Here is a 16,765-nt window from a genome sequence, read left to right as displayed (position 1 = left end):
AATAAATGCCTCTTATAATTAGTCAGGAGAAAGTATTTGTATTCAAAGCTCTTATTCTATGGTCTGTTCAAAAAGCCTGAACTTTATTTGGGTTGGCACCATTTGCTTTGGTGAAAGTAACAGTATCTGTAGCATGTCTCCAGTTGTTTTATTAAACCTTTCAGGAATAAATATTGGATTATAACTCCAAGGGCTGTTTAGATTAAGTGTTATAATATTTTATAATATTATTAATTATTACAATATAAATTTTATATGTCACTCAGCTAAGTCCTGAGTGACCAGAAAGATTATGAATTACAAATTGAGCTTGGCTACTAGCCAATAGCAGGAAGTCTTAAGCAAGCTGGAGTTCAGTGTTGTCTGCAACCTTTTGACCGTTATTGATGACTCTTTTAGTGAAGAGAGATGTGCACAGCAGCTCTGAACTCTAAAGAGAGATAGCAGAAATTCATAAAAAAAATACCTGAACCCTGAATATAGACCTAATAGTCATGTTAACATTAGAAATGTTAACATGCATTTTAACAGTGCATGTTAAAATGTAGAGTCAGAACTCTTGAGATGCTCAGTGAAAGTTGAAAGAAGCGAGGTATCTGCCAATTAAAAGTTAAGTGAACTGTCAAGAGGGGAGATCCTAAAAGGTTCTCAAGCAGTGTTTCAGTGAAGTGTAGAAAACTGATCTGTGTATTTATTTGGTTGGGTTCTAACATCTAACCCCTCAGCAGTTCATTTGTGGGTTTTGTACTGAGGGAGTTCAAAACCATATGCAGGAAACTGCTGACGTGAGGCTTGCTTATGTGAATTACCTTTTGCAGCCCCTTTTAGTTATTTAGTAGAAACTTCTCAGTGCTTTGTAAACTGCATCACCATGTGTGCACACACACCCCTCCATGATAATGGCCCTCTGGTTGAAAGCCCTTTGACAGAAAAACTCAAGTGTTTTGAGGGGAATGAACTAATGATATATTGGGAGATACAAGGGCAAAAGAGGCTATTGGGGTTGCTTGGGAAAGTTACTACCTAAGAGTGGAATAGAAAGGAGAGAGAATTAGATCTTATTTTGATCATCAGCTTAAAGTGACAAGCAATATGCCAAAGGGCAAAATGATAAGCAGATGAGTACAATCCCTACTTTGAACTAACAAAGGGCTTTTTAACATTTTTAGCATAGATGTATGTACCTATTTTTAAGCTTAGTTAACATCTTAAAGCATAGCATCTCTAACTTGCTTATTGCAGAGATGTGTCTGTAGAGTGACAAATGGACCAAAAAAATCAAATCTGATGGCACTTTAAAAGGCAGGGCAGTTCCCCCTTCCCTTTACATGGGTCTGTTATTTTGTGAGGCTCTGGAACCAACACAGAAGGTGATCCAGCAAATTTATACTTGTTGGAAGGAATCGTGGAGAGTAGGGACTTTCGTAGTATAAGAGCTGTACTTATGTAAAAATTCAGTAGAGGGCAGAATGGAACTTCTGAACAAAGGAACCCAATGTAGCTGTTCAGCACTGTGAAGCAGGAAAACGGAGTTAAAAGATGGAATGACACCAGTTATTAAAAACATAGTTCTGAACAGCAGAAAGGTACTACAAATGATTGTGATACTTTCTTTTAGAAGAATTAGAGAGAGGACATTCACACTTCTATATAATGCTTAGCTGCATGCAAGCTTAAGATCTAATGCCTTACAACACGGAGGCAAAATCAGGATACCACTGTCATATTGACTGGATGCAGATCTGCTGTTGAGCCTCCTGTTTAGCATTCCAGAACTCAACACATAGTCATTGCATTAGGTTCTCCTGCTTTATTTGCCTTCTGAATCCAATATTCAGACTTTATAAATGTGTACAAGAACTTTTATTCTTCCTAAAGCTACTTTTTGTTGTGCTTTCTAATACTTAAGGCGCAGAGGATTGTAGTAGTGAAGACTGCTGTGTAAGTACCTGTGAGGGTTTATTCTACTTTGTGGACTTACACTAAGTTTGTTTAACCAAGAACAAGAGTAGTTTAGATAAAATAAGGGTTAAGAAGTGACTGTCTCCACTTATATCTGTATTGAACTGTAGTAATGTGATCAATTTAAAAATTATAGCATAGCATTTACGAAGTGAAGATATTATAGAGATTAGACATGATGGAGATTGGAGGGGGCTATGGTTTTAAGGTAATTTGTCTACAAGAGTTTACTTTTTCATTTGTTTCAACATGATGATTTTTTTACCATGATCTTAATAAATTTCACTATGACTTATTTTGCATTCCTCCCTTTATCCTAAACTGTGGTGTTATATATATATATATATATATATTCTAGACAGCCCTAAGTGGTAGAGAAGATTAAACAGCTAGCGATGCCCAAGCTTCAAGTTATAATGGAGTTTCTTAGTTTAGAATAAATAACAGATTGTGTCAGGGACACTGCAAAAGTAGTAAAGGTCAAAATACAAATTCTAAATGCTCATTCATACACTCTAAAAGTACTAATACAAAGAATAAAAGGTCCCTATACACAGCCATTTTGGTGTCCATGGATAGTGACTGCATGCTATGCTGAACCATTGCAGTTGCCAAAAGGTCTATAGTTATATTTTACGTTGAGTTTAGGAAAAACATGTATTGCATTCTTATTACAATGATTTTAAATGTGTTCCCAGCTTTTTAGGCAACCCATATATATTATCTCTTTCATTGTGTTTTTCTTATTTTGGTTTATTAGCTTGGCTAGATGCTTTTTTTAAAAAAAAAAAAAAAAAAACAACAAAAAACCATCAATATGTTCTTTAAAAGAACAATTTAAATCTGAAAAAGTTTTGGTTTTTTTGTTTTTTTTTAAGTTATGTTTAGCAAACATGTAAGCAGTATATTAAATTGAGCTGTTTGGATGACATCTCTGTACATTTGCTTTTTAAGCAATCTGAAAGGTGAGCTGGAAAGGATTTCTGAAAGTTTGGTTTGTGTCCTTTTAAAATTCTTCTGTATATACAATACAACCCTCAAAGTTTGCTTGATTTGACAATGAAAGTGACAAGAATATAAATTAATTCTCTGGTTTCATAGAAAGGTGCCTCGGGAGTGGAGAAAAAAAGCTCATGGATTTTCATTGGAAACTCTCTTGTGGTATAATTAATGTGGTTTTTTTAAACATTAAAAAAACAAGAAAAAATGCTTTAAATTCATCCATATTTACATATTGTGTTTGGAGCATTTCTGGTAGAGCTGAGAAAATAGATCAGTGTAGTCTACGTATAGTATACCCGCAATTCCCTCAAGTGCTTTCTGACCTCTTTTACAAAAGAACTTACACTAAAGCTTTTGCCATCTTATATCCATCCCCATTCTTGTATTTTAATTTCTCTGGTAGCTCAGAAAAAGTTAGTTGTAACAGGATAACTCTTTTTATATAAATTATCCAGATGAAAAGTTTCATCTAACAGCATCTCTGGCATGATTTCTCTTTCCTACAGCAGATATCCACAGCAGTCTTTGCTGTACCTATATTGGCCTGGCTTGCTACTTCTGTGTTTTCCAATGATCTCCCCCTTCTTTTCTGCATGTGTTATCACAAACCCATGAATTTGGGGTAGTCACACAGACCAACTCTGTGATCTTAAAAGATCCTGAACTTTCGTTGTCCTCAGTAACAAAAGCAAGTCTAATCTCTACTTCCTAGTAATCACTGGAAGGTAAATGTTTAGCAGAACAAATGCAAGAGAGAGTGTGCTCCTGCAGTACATCAGGTTTATGCCAAAGCTGATCTTAATTATAACAGAAGTACAAAAGCTTGCTAAACAAAACCTCTAACATTGTAATGAGAAGCTGATCTATGTTTTTCCTCAAGAGGCCACTAGAGCACTCCCTTTATGTCTGAGGGCTTGTTAATCTCTTGCCATGAGACAGACGTGCCTTCAGGAACTAAATGGATATTCAAGAATCCCAACCAGGAGTATGTCCTGAACAGCCAAGATCTCTTCAGCTCAGTTTACAGCCAGCTGGAGATACTACTAAATAGTTAGCCAGAACATGACAGCACTGAAGAGGAGACCTTATCCCAGAAGTGTTTGTGTGTCATTTCATAGTATAGCTTCTATTCAGTCACTGACCACATGAGATTCTTATAGCAGAGAACAGCTATATTTGTCCTTAGACATCGCCATATTTATTTTTTTCCTCATGACATTTTTAAGAGAAAGCTAATGTAGAAATTGAAGATACTTTAAAACACCTTCTGCCCCCAGCTGCCGCAAAATTCTTGTGCTGCAGACCAGCTGCTTTTCTACATTGATATCTGAAGGTTCTAGCTTCTGTCCTTTTCTGTGCTTTTGCAGCATCATGCAACGGCGTGAAAAAAATGAAATGCACTAAAATGAAGAAACAACTTTTCAAAAGTCACTAGGTGCAATTGTGGATAACATTTAGGTTTCTGTCCAGACTTCCTTATGATCTGCGTGGTTTTAACAACCCAAAGTTACAAGGGCAATTGTGGTTATATAGCTCCAGTAATTTCTTTAAGTATTATACTTGGAGAATAAAATTGTCTCTCATATCCATAGGCTGACACACTTTCTCCTGCTGCCTGTTGAGTGCACAGGGTACGAAACTTCCTTTCACTAATTGCATATTAAAGGACAGATTTCTCTGTATTTATCTTGTGTTTTAGAGGGATGAAACAACTACTTTCCTATTTCTTTGGACCTCCAACTACATTTATTGTGTGCTTTGAGTTGTCGGTCCTGCTTAAGACGTTTGCAATGCTGAGCCAAGTAACTGAAATAATACAGTTGAGCGGCTGCACCCATCACACCTTTAACAATACTAATTTATTTAAAATCTATTTACGAGGTGTATGCTATATTAATCTGTTATATTGCCTTTTATACATCCTGCTGTTACCATTATAATACTTGTCTCGTTTATTCTTGTAGTGCTGCTGGATAGTAGTGTAATCCCCAACTTACTGACACTTTAAAAGTCTCTCCTTTGTTCATTTAGATAAGTAAAATAAAGCACCTATCTATGAAACACAGTAGGATCATTAGGAAGATTCCAACCTTATTCCAAACCTGTTTTCTTTTATTGTCTCAAATATAAGCATTATCATATCTAAGCCTTTTCTTATATATCAAGCATCTAGCGAAAAGCTTTTTTTAAAAGTGGAAAAGCAAAAAGTAAGCTGTTTCACAGAATATTAGCTAGAGCCATACCATCATCTGTGCTTACAAGGTTCAGGACCTTTTCAGGATCTACTGTAGAGGGTTAGAGAACCTTCCCTTTGACCAGCCGGTTTTGCATCATGGAGAAAAACCCTTTAGTTGAAGGGTTCCAAGTACATTTGAGGATACAGGAACAAAAAAAGTGGTGTGGCAGGTCTTGTCAGTGGCCCCGGTGGTTCCCCTGCTTTAAAGCCATCGGTGACATTCTATTTTTAAGTCTTTATGGTGCACCTAACTGTGAGCAGAGGCCTTGAAATTCATTTATGAATCACAACTTTGGTACCTATTGACTGATGAGCGTTGAGCATGTAGTAGGGACCCCATTGCTTCTTCACATTAAGGATAATTCCCGCTCCCTGGAAGCCATTTCATACCCCAGTGTTCTGCAGCCGTTGCAATGAATCAGAGATGTGGTACAGTGTTACTTTTGTGCTGTCAGTAGGTGCTGGACAGCAAAACCTAGAAATGCTACTATAAATACACTATATAGAATGGGAAAATTCAGAAAATAATTCTGTACAGAAGCAAGAAGAAACTGAACAAGTGTCTCCTTCTGAGGCTGTTGGAATGCAGAGTCCTGTAAATAACATTAAGGAACCAAAATCAGAGTGCTGAGCATGGTTTCTCCCATGCTGTATGGTGGCATTTTTCAAAGGTTGTTTGGAACAGGTGTTTCTCAATAGGGTATCATCCACTGAAAACAGATGAACTGTGGAAGTCCAGCTCAAGAGCTCCCAAATTCCCGCAGATGGATAGGTATTGTTTGCTGAGTCTGCTGGCTGGATATTGTGAAAATCTACTTAAGACAGATGCTCAGTGTTGTGTACTATTAGTGAGAGGGGAAAACAGTCCTCTGTGGAGAGTGTTGTCACTCAGGAAAGGAGTGTAAGTGGCAGTAGGCAAGCAATGTAGTTGTCTTCTTCCAATTTGTTGTTACAATTTCTATAAATCAGTAAGGTACTTGTTAAGAAGGCACTCTGTCATTTGCCACTTGAGTTTTGCTGAGTGTTTTCACTACTTTTTGTTTTGAGAAGCAATTGCATTTGGACCTAAGTCATCAGCGAGAATCTCCACTTCTTGTAGAACCAGAGATATCACAAACAGTTGCTACTTCCAGTGAATTCTTACAGGAGCTGGACTCATTGAGCAGCAATACCTGTAGCTGATTTACTGCTCTGTAAGCAGCAGTACTTCTTGTCTCCCACTGTTCATAACTCAACAGGAGTGAGTAACTGCTTGCTTACATGGAGACTGAAGTTCCTTTTTCCCCTGTTGATGCAATACCTCCTGTTTGTATGAGTCCAACAAAAGTGGGTGTCTGTGCTTAACGTGCAAGATGGAGGTTCCCAGGGACCTGCAAAAGCATTTCTGCGATATTTTCCCCACATCAGACTTTAATTCTAGTAACTGTAATTAATTCAGACACAATGTTAACATAGAAGTGCCTAGAATACATACAGGCAGGAGTGTTCCAACACATGCATTTGGGTTATGAAACTTTTCTTTCTTGGAAGGGAACACTAATTCAGAGTTGAAGGACTTCTAAGTTACTCAGAAAAAATCTCCCATTAGTGTGTCAGTATCCAAAGGGGAATTTATACCAGTAACTTCTTCAGTAAGCAAGGTTTCAGGCTGACCAAAAATCCTAATAATATTGGTTTGCTGTTCTTGCTATTTCTCTCAATGTGCCTTTTTTCTACTTTAGCAGAGTCATCAATATGTTCAAGACATATATTTGAAAGGCGGGGAACTAGTGGAAGATACAAACCGTATAATTCTTTTCTTGTTGCAGATCTGGAAAGTAGTAAAGGGTATGTATGGCTTCATTTTTTTTTTTTTTAACTTCTTCCTATGTAATGAAGTACTGATACTTTTCAGCAGCCTAGACAAATTCGTGATCAAAACACCTGATTGAAATGCATCTACAGCTATAGGTGAAGGGGAAGTAGACATGAAGATGACAGTGGAGTTTCAGTTAAACTTTAATGATTTCTAGTTTGGATCAAGAATTGTGATGATATTGAAAATGTAAAAGCATCAGAAGGACTTGAAAGTATAACTGACTTAACTGGCATTTGTTACATAAAGTCAATTGGTGGCACTTTTCTTGGAGGGGAGGAAAATCAGTTCTGTAACTTGCAATCGTATAAAGGGAAAGAGAGTTAGTATTTTTCATTCAGTAGTTCAAAGCATGCTTTTTGGGGGGGGGGGTGACTTCTTGACATCTGTACATGCCACGCAAAATTTCTCTCTTCTTTTGTGGGAAATCTCTCAGTGGTTCTTTTGAACTTTCAGGAGTAACTGTTCTGTATTCATAATCATACAGTTAACTGGGTTATCTAAAGTTGTAAAATATTTTTTGCATTGTAGTATTTCTGAAATTGAAGTTCCGTTTTGCTTCTGTTAATACATGACATTCAACAGTACCATCCCCCTTACTAACAGATATATACTGTCAAGCTGTTATGGTTAGGTTTGTTACTATTAAGGCTATTGATTATTAATAATTATTATTGATTTTTTTTTTACTGTATGAACTTTTAGTTCAAAGTAGTATAGAACATAAAAAATTATCCCAAAACTAAGAATGTATTGACATCAAAAATTTATTTTAATTGCACTTAAGTGAGTTCATACTACATTTATGCAGGCTCAAAGTATCACTCAAACTATTAGTTGCTACTAGAAGTGAAGTTTCAAGGGTAACTTTCCAGTAAGTGCACCAGATCATGCAGATAATAGCAGTAGATAGCACTAAGTATCTAAAAATGTTTTTAAAGAGTAGCATGAGCATTTTAGCTGTGAGGAGCAGAGTCTGTTAAGTGAAGGAGCTGTTTTAGTTCAGAATGCTAAAGAAGTGTGATCTAAAATTATTTGCTTAATTCTAGGAGGTAACAATTTCTGCCATGCAAAGATAAGGAAAACCTTTTAAAGTAGAAGAATGAAAGGCAATTTAAAATTTGAGAGTTTCAAGTGGCATTGGAGCAAATAGAAATCAGATTATAGAAATGTGATTTGTTTCCTCTGCTCTGTTTCCCCTCTGTAGAAACCTCAGCCACACTTCATCAAAATGCAACGGAGTCTATTACATACTGCATCTCAGCTGGCACATGGGACGTGTTTGGTTTTTCCTCATGCTAGTATCTTTCAGTGCTTAAATGGACCATCAGTGTTGTCAAATGTTGGATGCAAAGTGATTTTGGCACTGGACCCTCCTAAACGATGTCTTCATGCAGGTGCAGCACGCCTTGCCTCAAAGAAAAGTGCTTTTTCATCACAGCCAGCAGACACTCCTCACAAAGTACCCGAAGAAAGAAATCCTTTGACTTCGGCCACTGATACACCCAAGCAGAGCCCTGTAGTGTCAGATTCTTCAGATCCTGATCCATTACAAGACAAATCAATTAGTCTCGTTCAGAGATTCAAGAAAACATTTAAACAGTATGGAAAAGTCATGATTCCAGTGCATCTTCTCACTTCCACTGTATGGTTTGGATCCTTTTACTATGCAGCCATGAAGTAAGTTGATACTTTGTTGCAATGCCTAATACTGCTGTTCAATTGAGACTGACTTTCACAGGTGAAAGGACATATAAATCATTATTACATGTTAAAAAGTGCCTATACATGTAATAGGTAAGTGAGGCTACATTTTTAACTGAAGCATAAGATTTATATTGAAAGTATATAGGATTCATTAGAGTGTCACATACGTACTGTTATGCAGTTATTGCTGTGTACCAGATATGTTGCTAACATTTGAAGGAACGCTTGTGTCCCCAAAATATAAACAGCATTGAAATTATTAGTAACCTCTCACAAGGTAAAGACAGTCATTTTGAATCCTGATTATGAATTGCTAGGTGAGATCTTAATAGGCTTGTTCTTTTTTTGCCGTTGGACTTGAGGGATATTTCATCACTTCCTCCCCTTTCTTCCCCAGTCCTCCCTCATCATTAGACTTTCATGCCGCTCACCTCACTCTGAGCTCCTCACAATCTATGTCTTATCTTTTCCTTTTGTATTTGTTTCCTGTCTTTCCTGCCTTGCACTAAAAAAATTGCTGCTGTAGGCCAGACTTTTTAATTGGAAATTAAATATTTGTGTGGCTAAAAAAAAAAGATAAAAAGTATTCTAATTTTAGTTTCTTTCAGCTGTAGCATGTGCCAGTTACTGTTCTGGAAAATGGCATTCATTAGAAAAAAAACCTAATATATTGGTTATGAGCTGCTAGTTCAGATGAGAGAGGTTTTATCTATCTGCAGATGGTTTGCTAAATGTGTGCAAATGTTTATCTCTGGATTGCTAGTGTTCTACATTTAGTAATAGAAAGCATGAAACAACAACAGTTTGTGGCAGCAAGGATGGCGCTTTGACATCAGAATGCCTTACCACACAAGTGTTTGTTTTAGTTACTCTAACCAGCTGGCATAATTGCCCTTTCTAGGAGCTATAGATCCAAATGTCATTCTAAATTTAGCTCATGTCAGAGGAATAAAGGTCTTGAGCTATAAAAATATTTTGCTTTGGATGAATCCAGGTTGATGCTTACATCTAGACATTTCAGATTGAGTGAAGATTACTTTTCTTGAAACACTTAAGTTAGCTGCTAAAATAAGTATTTGACAGATTAAAACAACTGAAATATTTAAATAGAAACTAATTATAACAAAGCTTCAGTTTATCATGCCACAGGAGCAGCACCCTCTTGAAGTGGAAAAATAACTTTCAGAATGACTGCTTATGATACGAGACTAAACAATGGTGGTTTATGAAATAACATGGTTAATGCTGTCTTTCAGATCTTACTAGGTCTCCATGTTCTGTTCTGGGGAGAGGCCTTCAGATTGTAGGCTCTGGTAACTATTAGTGAATTACTGCCTGTTGTTGTTCCTGATGCTAGAGCTATTATATGCACAGAAGAATGCTTAAAATATTAGATAGAAATGGATAATGATATTAATAATACATAATTTCTAAATATTGGAAAGTCAGGTCTTCTATAACTGCATGTAGTTTTCTACTGTAATGGAAAGATAGGCTGTCTTTTTTTTCTTTGCTGCTGATGTTAGCTTCCCTGGTTTTCAAATAGAAAGAAATTGTGATAGGAGCTCCCTCCACCCATCTTGCCACCTTATATCGACAAGATAGAATAACTGGACACAAAGCCCCTGTAGTCTTGTCCATATAACATGTTGCTTCATTTTCTTACACCATATTCCATTTATTTAATACATTTTAAAAGTGAACAGAGGACACTGAAGTGTGGATTCTGTGCTTCTGTACATGCCGCAGATTAGTCTGAAATTTTAAAAAGAAAGAAAAGTAATTTTATGCAAAACAGAACATGAAGTTGGACCTGCACAACTGGAGCCTGAGTAGCTGTCTTACCACCATTATGTCTACTTAGCTTCAAACATAATAAACTGGGACACAGGTAAGTTAGTAGCTACTCAGCTGGACAGGGATAATATAAATGGGTCAGCTCTTGGAATGCTGAAAACATTAATTTGCCTATACGTACAGAAATATAAATCCTGTAAGTATATTGCTTAGATGAAAAAAAAAAAATACTTTGCTATCAAATTACAAAGTTTGTATAATAGAGTTGAAGAATGGAAATGGTACTGTAAATCACTGTTCAGGTTTCAGATCCCAATTCAGGTTGCAAATTTTTTCTCTTTTATAGAGGAGTGAATGTTGTTCCATTCCTAGAATTGATTGGTTTACCAGACAGCATAGTAAGCATCCTGAAAAATTCCCAGAGTGGAAATGCACTAACTGCATATGCATTGTATAAAGTAAGTATAATTATAGTTTGTAAATAAGCTCTAAATCTTGCCTGGTGAGCTAAACAGGGTCTATTTGTTTACATCAGAAAGAATTAATGCTGTTTTCTCTCTTTGATAGTTAACACATTCATTTTTGTAGTAAAAATAGTGACATGCAGGTTGACATGGGCTTTGTGTTCCTTTAAGGAATCTATATTTCTAAAATAACTTCTTTGTTTGGTGCAAAACTATTGTCTGCCTTCAGAGATTTAATTGCGATTAAGTTATGCCTCTCTATCCCTGACATAATTAACAGGGACAAAGTCTAAATACTTCTTGATTTCTGGATAAAAGTACAGTTATTTTGATCTCAGAGGATTTGCTAGTTTATTTTCCTACCTTAGTTTCTCCATCATTGACAAGTACTTTTGTTGTCCATTTGAATCAATTATTTACATTCAGGTTTGGGTCTCTCTATTGCTTGGGAAACCTGAAACATGTCAGACCATGTAAAACCAAAGTACTGTATTCACTTCAAATGCCACTCATCTGTTTTGTTTCCAAATGTGATGTGCTTCTTATCTGTTATTTAAAGGGGTTATTTTCTCAAACAAAATGTGAACACACTACTCTTACCAATTTTTCCTGTGCCTAAAAGAGACCAATAAACAAATGTGGTTAAATATAAAGATTTTATTATAGCTGGGAGATCTGGCAGTGTTGGAAGAAACATTCAAGATGTGGAAGCATTAGAGTAGGTTGCAAAGGGAAAATGGAGCAGACTTCATCTTTAAAGTTCTGAAAGAACAGGTTAGTGTATCGAGAATAACGAACTTGGTTTGTGTCTTGGATTAGCTGACCTCTTAAGGTCTCTTTTAGCTCTAGTTCTTTATGTGTGGGTCCTAGTTTTGGACAGAAAGATGCCTATACTCTTGTGAATTTTAGAATTTCATAGAATCATAGAATGGTTAGAGTTAGAAGGGAGCTTAAAGATCATCTAGTTCCAACTCTCCTGCCATGGGCAGGGACACCTTCCACTATACCAGGTTACTCAAAGCCCCATTCAACCTGGCCTTGAACACTTCTGGGAAGGGGCATCCACAACTTCCCTGGGCAACCTGTTCCAGTGTCTCACCACCCTCACAGTAAAGAATTTCTTTCTGGTATCTAATCTAAATCTCCCCTCTTCCAATTTAAAACCATTACTCCTCATCCTATCACTACACCCCCTGATAAAGAGTCCCACCCCATCTCTCCTGTAGGCCCCTTTTAGGTACTGGAAGGCTGCTATAAGGTCTCCCGGGAGCCTTCTCTTCTCCAGGCTGAACAACCCCGACTCCCTCAGCCTGTGTTCATAGGAGAGGTGCTCCAGCCCTCCTCTGGACTCGCTCCAACAAGTCCATGTCCTTATGTTGGGGGCACCATAGCTGAATGCAGTACTCCAGGTGGGATCTCACCAGGGCAGAGTAGAGGGGCAGAATCACCTCCCTCAACCTGCTGGCCACACTTCTTTTCATGTAGCCCAGGATGTGGTTGGCTTTCTGGGCTGCAAGCGCACATTGCTGGCTCATGTTGAGCTTCTCATCAACCAACACCTCCAAGTCCTTCTTCTCAGGACTGCTCTCAATCCAGCCTGTATTTGTGCTTGAGATTGCTGGGACCCATGCACAGGACCTTGTACTTGGCCTTGTTGAACTTCATGAGGTTTGCACAGGCCAACTTCTCGAGCCTGTTCAGGTCCCTCTGGATGGCATCCTTCCCTCCAGTGTGTCAGCTTTACCCACACAGCTTGATGTCGTTGGCAAACTTGCTGAGGGTACACTCAGTCCTACTGTCCATGTCACCGACAGAGATGTTAAACAGCACTGGTCCCAGTACTGACCCCTGAGGAATGCCACTCATTACTGGTTGCCACTTGGACATCGAGCTGTTGACCACAACTCTTTGAGTGTGGCTGTCCACCCAATTCTCTGTCCACCAAGTGGTCCATCTGTCAAATCCTTGTCTCTCCAATTTAGAGACAAAGATGTCATGTGGGACAATGTCAAATGCTTTGCATAAGTCCAGGTAGATGATTTCAGTTGCAATTTAAGGCATATTTTCTTGTCAGTATTTCCTCTTTGCTTATATGGCTCAATGTTCATATACTGTCTGTTCTGAATTGCATTCTGAGATGCGTAATGCTCATCCCACAAGATGCACAGGGAGGGTTTCTTTTTTAAAATGGAAATCTAATGCCTGTGCTGGTTTTGTCAAAAGGATACTTTAGGCAGAAGGTATGCTTTTCTGGGGGATGCACTGTAAATTGGCTTATTTCCATATAAATAGAAGATCTTTTTAGTATCTGACACTGGCCAAAATAATTTCTCAATATTAAAAATACATTTGCTAGGTAAAATTGTCCTGTTTTATTGATATGGTGTGTTCTTTGGTTTCTTTTAAGATTGCAACTCCTGCCAGATATACTGTGACTTTGGGAGGAACGTCCATCACTGTTAAATATCTACGTAAGAATGGCTACATGTCCACACCACCACCAGTAAAGGAATATCTACAAGATAGGATGGAGGAAACAAAGGATAAAATTACAGGGAAGATGGAGGAAACAAAAGATAAAATTACAGAGAAGATGGAGGAAACAAAGGATAAAATTACAGAGAAGATACAAGAAACCAAAGATAAAGTTTCATTTAAAAAAATAAAGGACTAGGGAAGATGCTTGATTTTTGGGTATATCAAACTTAGCACTTTAACCCTTTGTGAGGCAGGATATACAAAGTGCACTTCTGAGCTTTGTTTTTCCTTTTTTTTTTTTTTTTTCCCCCTTGTCTGGAGACTACAATTGCTCTGTGGATTTAAAAATTGTGTACATTCAACAAGGTTAAAGTTCCCTGAGGGAGAGGTGATGACAAAATTTCAATTTACAGAAGGAAAAGTTGAATCTCAGATTAGAAATTTGTGTGTCCATTGGTGTTAGTGCTAACAGTCACTCTTCCTTCTTTTTTTTTTTTTTTAATTCCCCCCCCCAATGAAGATGATTTCTTCCAAAAACTGCTACTTTATTCTTCTTCCATCATAATGCACAGTCATTGTTCCGTTAGACTGAATCTTCCATTAAATGAAAATGAAGATATCTCTACTAGGAAAGGCAATGTATTTTGATTTTCAGAGTATGTGGACCCAGGCCTCTTCAGTCGTGATCATCTCTCAACTTGGAGACAGACCGTTATCACTGATACTGCACATGAAGAAATCAATGGATTAGCTACTTAGTCTGAATGAATTATGATGGCTACGTTGACTTCAGCTGAGCTGTGATAGTTTACAGGTTGAGACTATGAATCTTCTTTCTTGGACAGTGTATCTCTTCAGAAATCTCAACTGAGAGCTATAGGAAGATGATTTAATTACAGTAGCCATACGGCCAAGTATACTTTGTTTCCTAAAGTTGATTTACAGTAGAAAGTTATTAAATGAAATTAATCAATATTGTATATTAAAAACTAGGACTTTTTTATAATGTTAAAGTTTACAAAACTGTTCTATTTCATTTTCGGAACAAAAAAATTCTGAAAGAGAAGTTTACTTGAGAAATTGGTATACTAAGGGGCTTTTTAAATACATGCGAAGTTAGAGTTAAACCCAAAAGTTCCTCCTCCTGTTCAGGAATCCCTCAGACTTCAGTTGAACAATTTAACTAAAATAAGCATAATTTCTGAGACAGTGATCACAGTATACCAGACTTTTTTTCCCCTAGATTTTCTTAGGTCAAGCAAATACTTATTCATAGCTGAAGGCTGAAATGCCGTCTCAGAGATGTCATAAAGGACTACAGTAGAAACTCTTCTGTTTGACTGGGCAGGTAAACTTCTGTCATAGTTTTACTCAAATGTAGGCTAAATTGAAGTGGTTTTTTTCCTATTTCTATTACAGATCTCACTTTGTAGTAACTCTCTGCTTATGTATCTGGTTTAACGGAGGCGTGTTTTTGCAGAGGAATATGGGGAAGCAACAGAGTTGGACACGGAGCATTTTAATTGGCTGGAGTAAAAGAATATAGCTGATACTTTATCAGCTCTGCCTCACTTATGTTTTCAGTCAAGTCACTGAGGGCCTCTCCATGTTTAAGTGAGTTGAACTTCATTAACTTGATTGTGCAGGATTGATCACATACTTCTCTGCCTCTGTCCACATGTCAGATAGTAACTGCAGTCTAATGCTTACCTCACAGGGATGTTGTGAGGAATAATCATTGTATATTCAGTGCCCTGAAGATGTAAAAAGTGCCATGTTTCTGATAAATATTAAAAAATAATTCTGTGAACTCTTCTGCTGAGATGAGCACTACTGTAGGATTTGAGTTAATAGATGCTTTTCTATTTTAATGTACATTTCCTTATTGTCCCCTTGCGCGTGTTCTTCCCCTGCGCATGTTGGCATTTGTTCCAGTTTTCCATTTTTATGGGAAGTGTTGCCTGTGTCCTGCAGTACCCTGCAAACCCTGAAGTCTGCCCCAGTAATACTGCATGGTTATCTTCTCAGTCTGGGGCCAGATGTGGGAACCTCTTAGTGCAGCTCGCAGGATCCATCTCATCTCTTCTTTGCACATGCCTGGGTGTGCACAGGGGCACCTTGGTGTCCAAGGATGTGCCTGCAGCCCCCAGGCATGTTAGAACTTGTTCATTACACAGACACACCCTCTTGGTACCCCTGTCCTCTTGCCCTTCCCCATATTCAGCTGGCCTTTGACCACTCCAGCACTTAAATGATGCATCGCTTACCAATTCTAAGTACAAAAGATCTCCTGTCTTAACTATGTGCAGTAGACTGTCCTGGGTGACCATTTTAGCAGCTGCAGGACCTGCTTATAGTGACTGTTGGCGAGTGTCTCATCAATGTACTGTTAGCTCAGTTTTACAGCATGAACAACCTCGAGGAGTTTCTGGAACAGCCACATCCTCCAGCCAGGATGTCAATTAACAAAGCACACAATTATATGGATTGATCTACACGGAGTAGGAAAGGCAATCTTCAAGACTGAAAATCTGACCTGGTGAGCTTTTGTGGCAATTAGTCAAATGCTTTGTTGCACTGGTGACCTTGTCTCAAGTCAGCCTCATCTGGAATCAATGCATTGCCTCATTAGCGCAGAGACCAGCAGGGGTCTTCCTGGGCCGCCCAGGGAATGAACAACGTCAGTCCACTGAGTGCCCAGCATGTAGCCAGCTACACTGCAATTTTAACTATAGGATAAAGTTAACTTTCATCTTTGTATCTCTCTTACAACTTAATTTCCACACTTGCCACAATTCTAGGGTGCAGTTCTCATTACTGATGGGTCACTGTGTCTGGAAGCCAGTGTCCATCCCTCTCCAGTGAAGCAGAGCACATGGACTGTGCTCATAGGCTGAACACTTAGGTCAAGCAAAAGGATGCCTGGGGTCAACATGTGGTCTCTTCTTACTGGTGCCCAAGCCAGCACAGTTGGCACACTCCTGTGTTGCAGCAGTGTCCCTCAAGGTGGAGCAGCATGAGTAGGTGTCTTAGGCAGCACAGAAGGGACAGAGGAGCAGGAGCCTGGGAAAGCCCAGGTTTGGCCACAGCACCTGGAGCTGGCACTGAGGCAGACTACAAGTGACCTGAGCAAAGTGCCTAGCAGAGCTCCCTGAGCTCTCCCCAGCAGAGTGCCAAGAGTCCTTGGTGAGGTGAAAAGCCCAGGCAGAAGACCAGGAGCACCTTCCAGTCAATGCTAGCAGGGGCTGCCTTCTTCCCCTGGCA

The 16,765-nt window shown here is 38.3% G+C and overlaps 1 protein-coding gene across 1 annotated transcript; it reads left to right on the top strand.

Annotated features, from left to right (window-relative positions):
- Positions 1 to 6,919: 6,919 nt before the first annotated feature.
- FAM210A (family with sequence similarity 210 member A) lies at positions 6,920 to 15,370 on the top strand. Its single transcript, XM_074146560.1, has 4 exons — positions 6,920 to 7,027; positions 8,263 to 8,735; positions 10,906 to 11,017; positions 13,431 to 15,370. Exons 2-4 carry the CDS (start codon positions 8,287 to 8,289, stop codon positions 13,695 to 13,697), a joined length of 828 nt encoding a protein of 275 aa, XP_074002661.1. The 5' UTR covers positions 6,920 to 7,027; positions 8,263 to 8,286; the 3' UTR covers positions 13,698 to 15,370.
- Positions 15,371 to 16,765: the final 1,395 nt, after the last annotated feature.

This window comes from Numenius arquata, chromosome 4, assembly GCF_964106895.1.
Source record: "Numenius arquata chromosome 4, bNumArq3.hap1.1, whole genome shotgun sequence".
NCBI lineage: Eukaryota > Metazoa > Chordata > Aves > Charadriiformes > Scolopacidae > Numenius > Numenius arquata.
The sequence above is the reverse complement of the archived record's forward strand: the minus strand, read 5'-3'. Positions and strand labels throughout refer to the sequence as shown.

Bases quoted from the DNA above. Each gene is read 5' to 3' on its own strand.
- FAM210A (XM_074146560.1), top strand. From the start codon at position 8,287: ATGCAACGGAGTCTATTACATACTGCATCTCAGCTGGCACATGGGACG. The intron at 8,736-10,905 runs GTAAGTTGATAC...TCTCTTTTATAG, and splicing joins TTTTACTATGCAGCCATGAA to AGGAGTGAATGTTGTTCCAT. The intron at 11,018-13,430 runs GTAAGTATAATT...GTTTCTTTTAAG, and splicing joins CTGCATATGCATTGTATAAA to ATTGCAACTCCTGCCAGATA.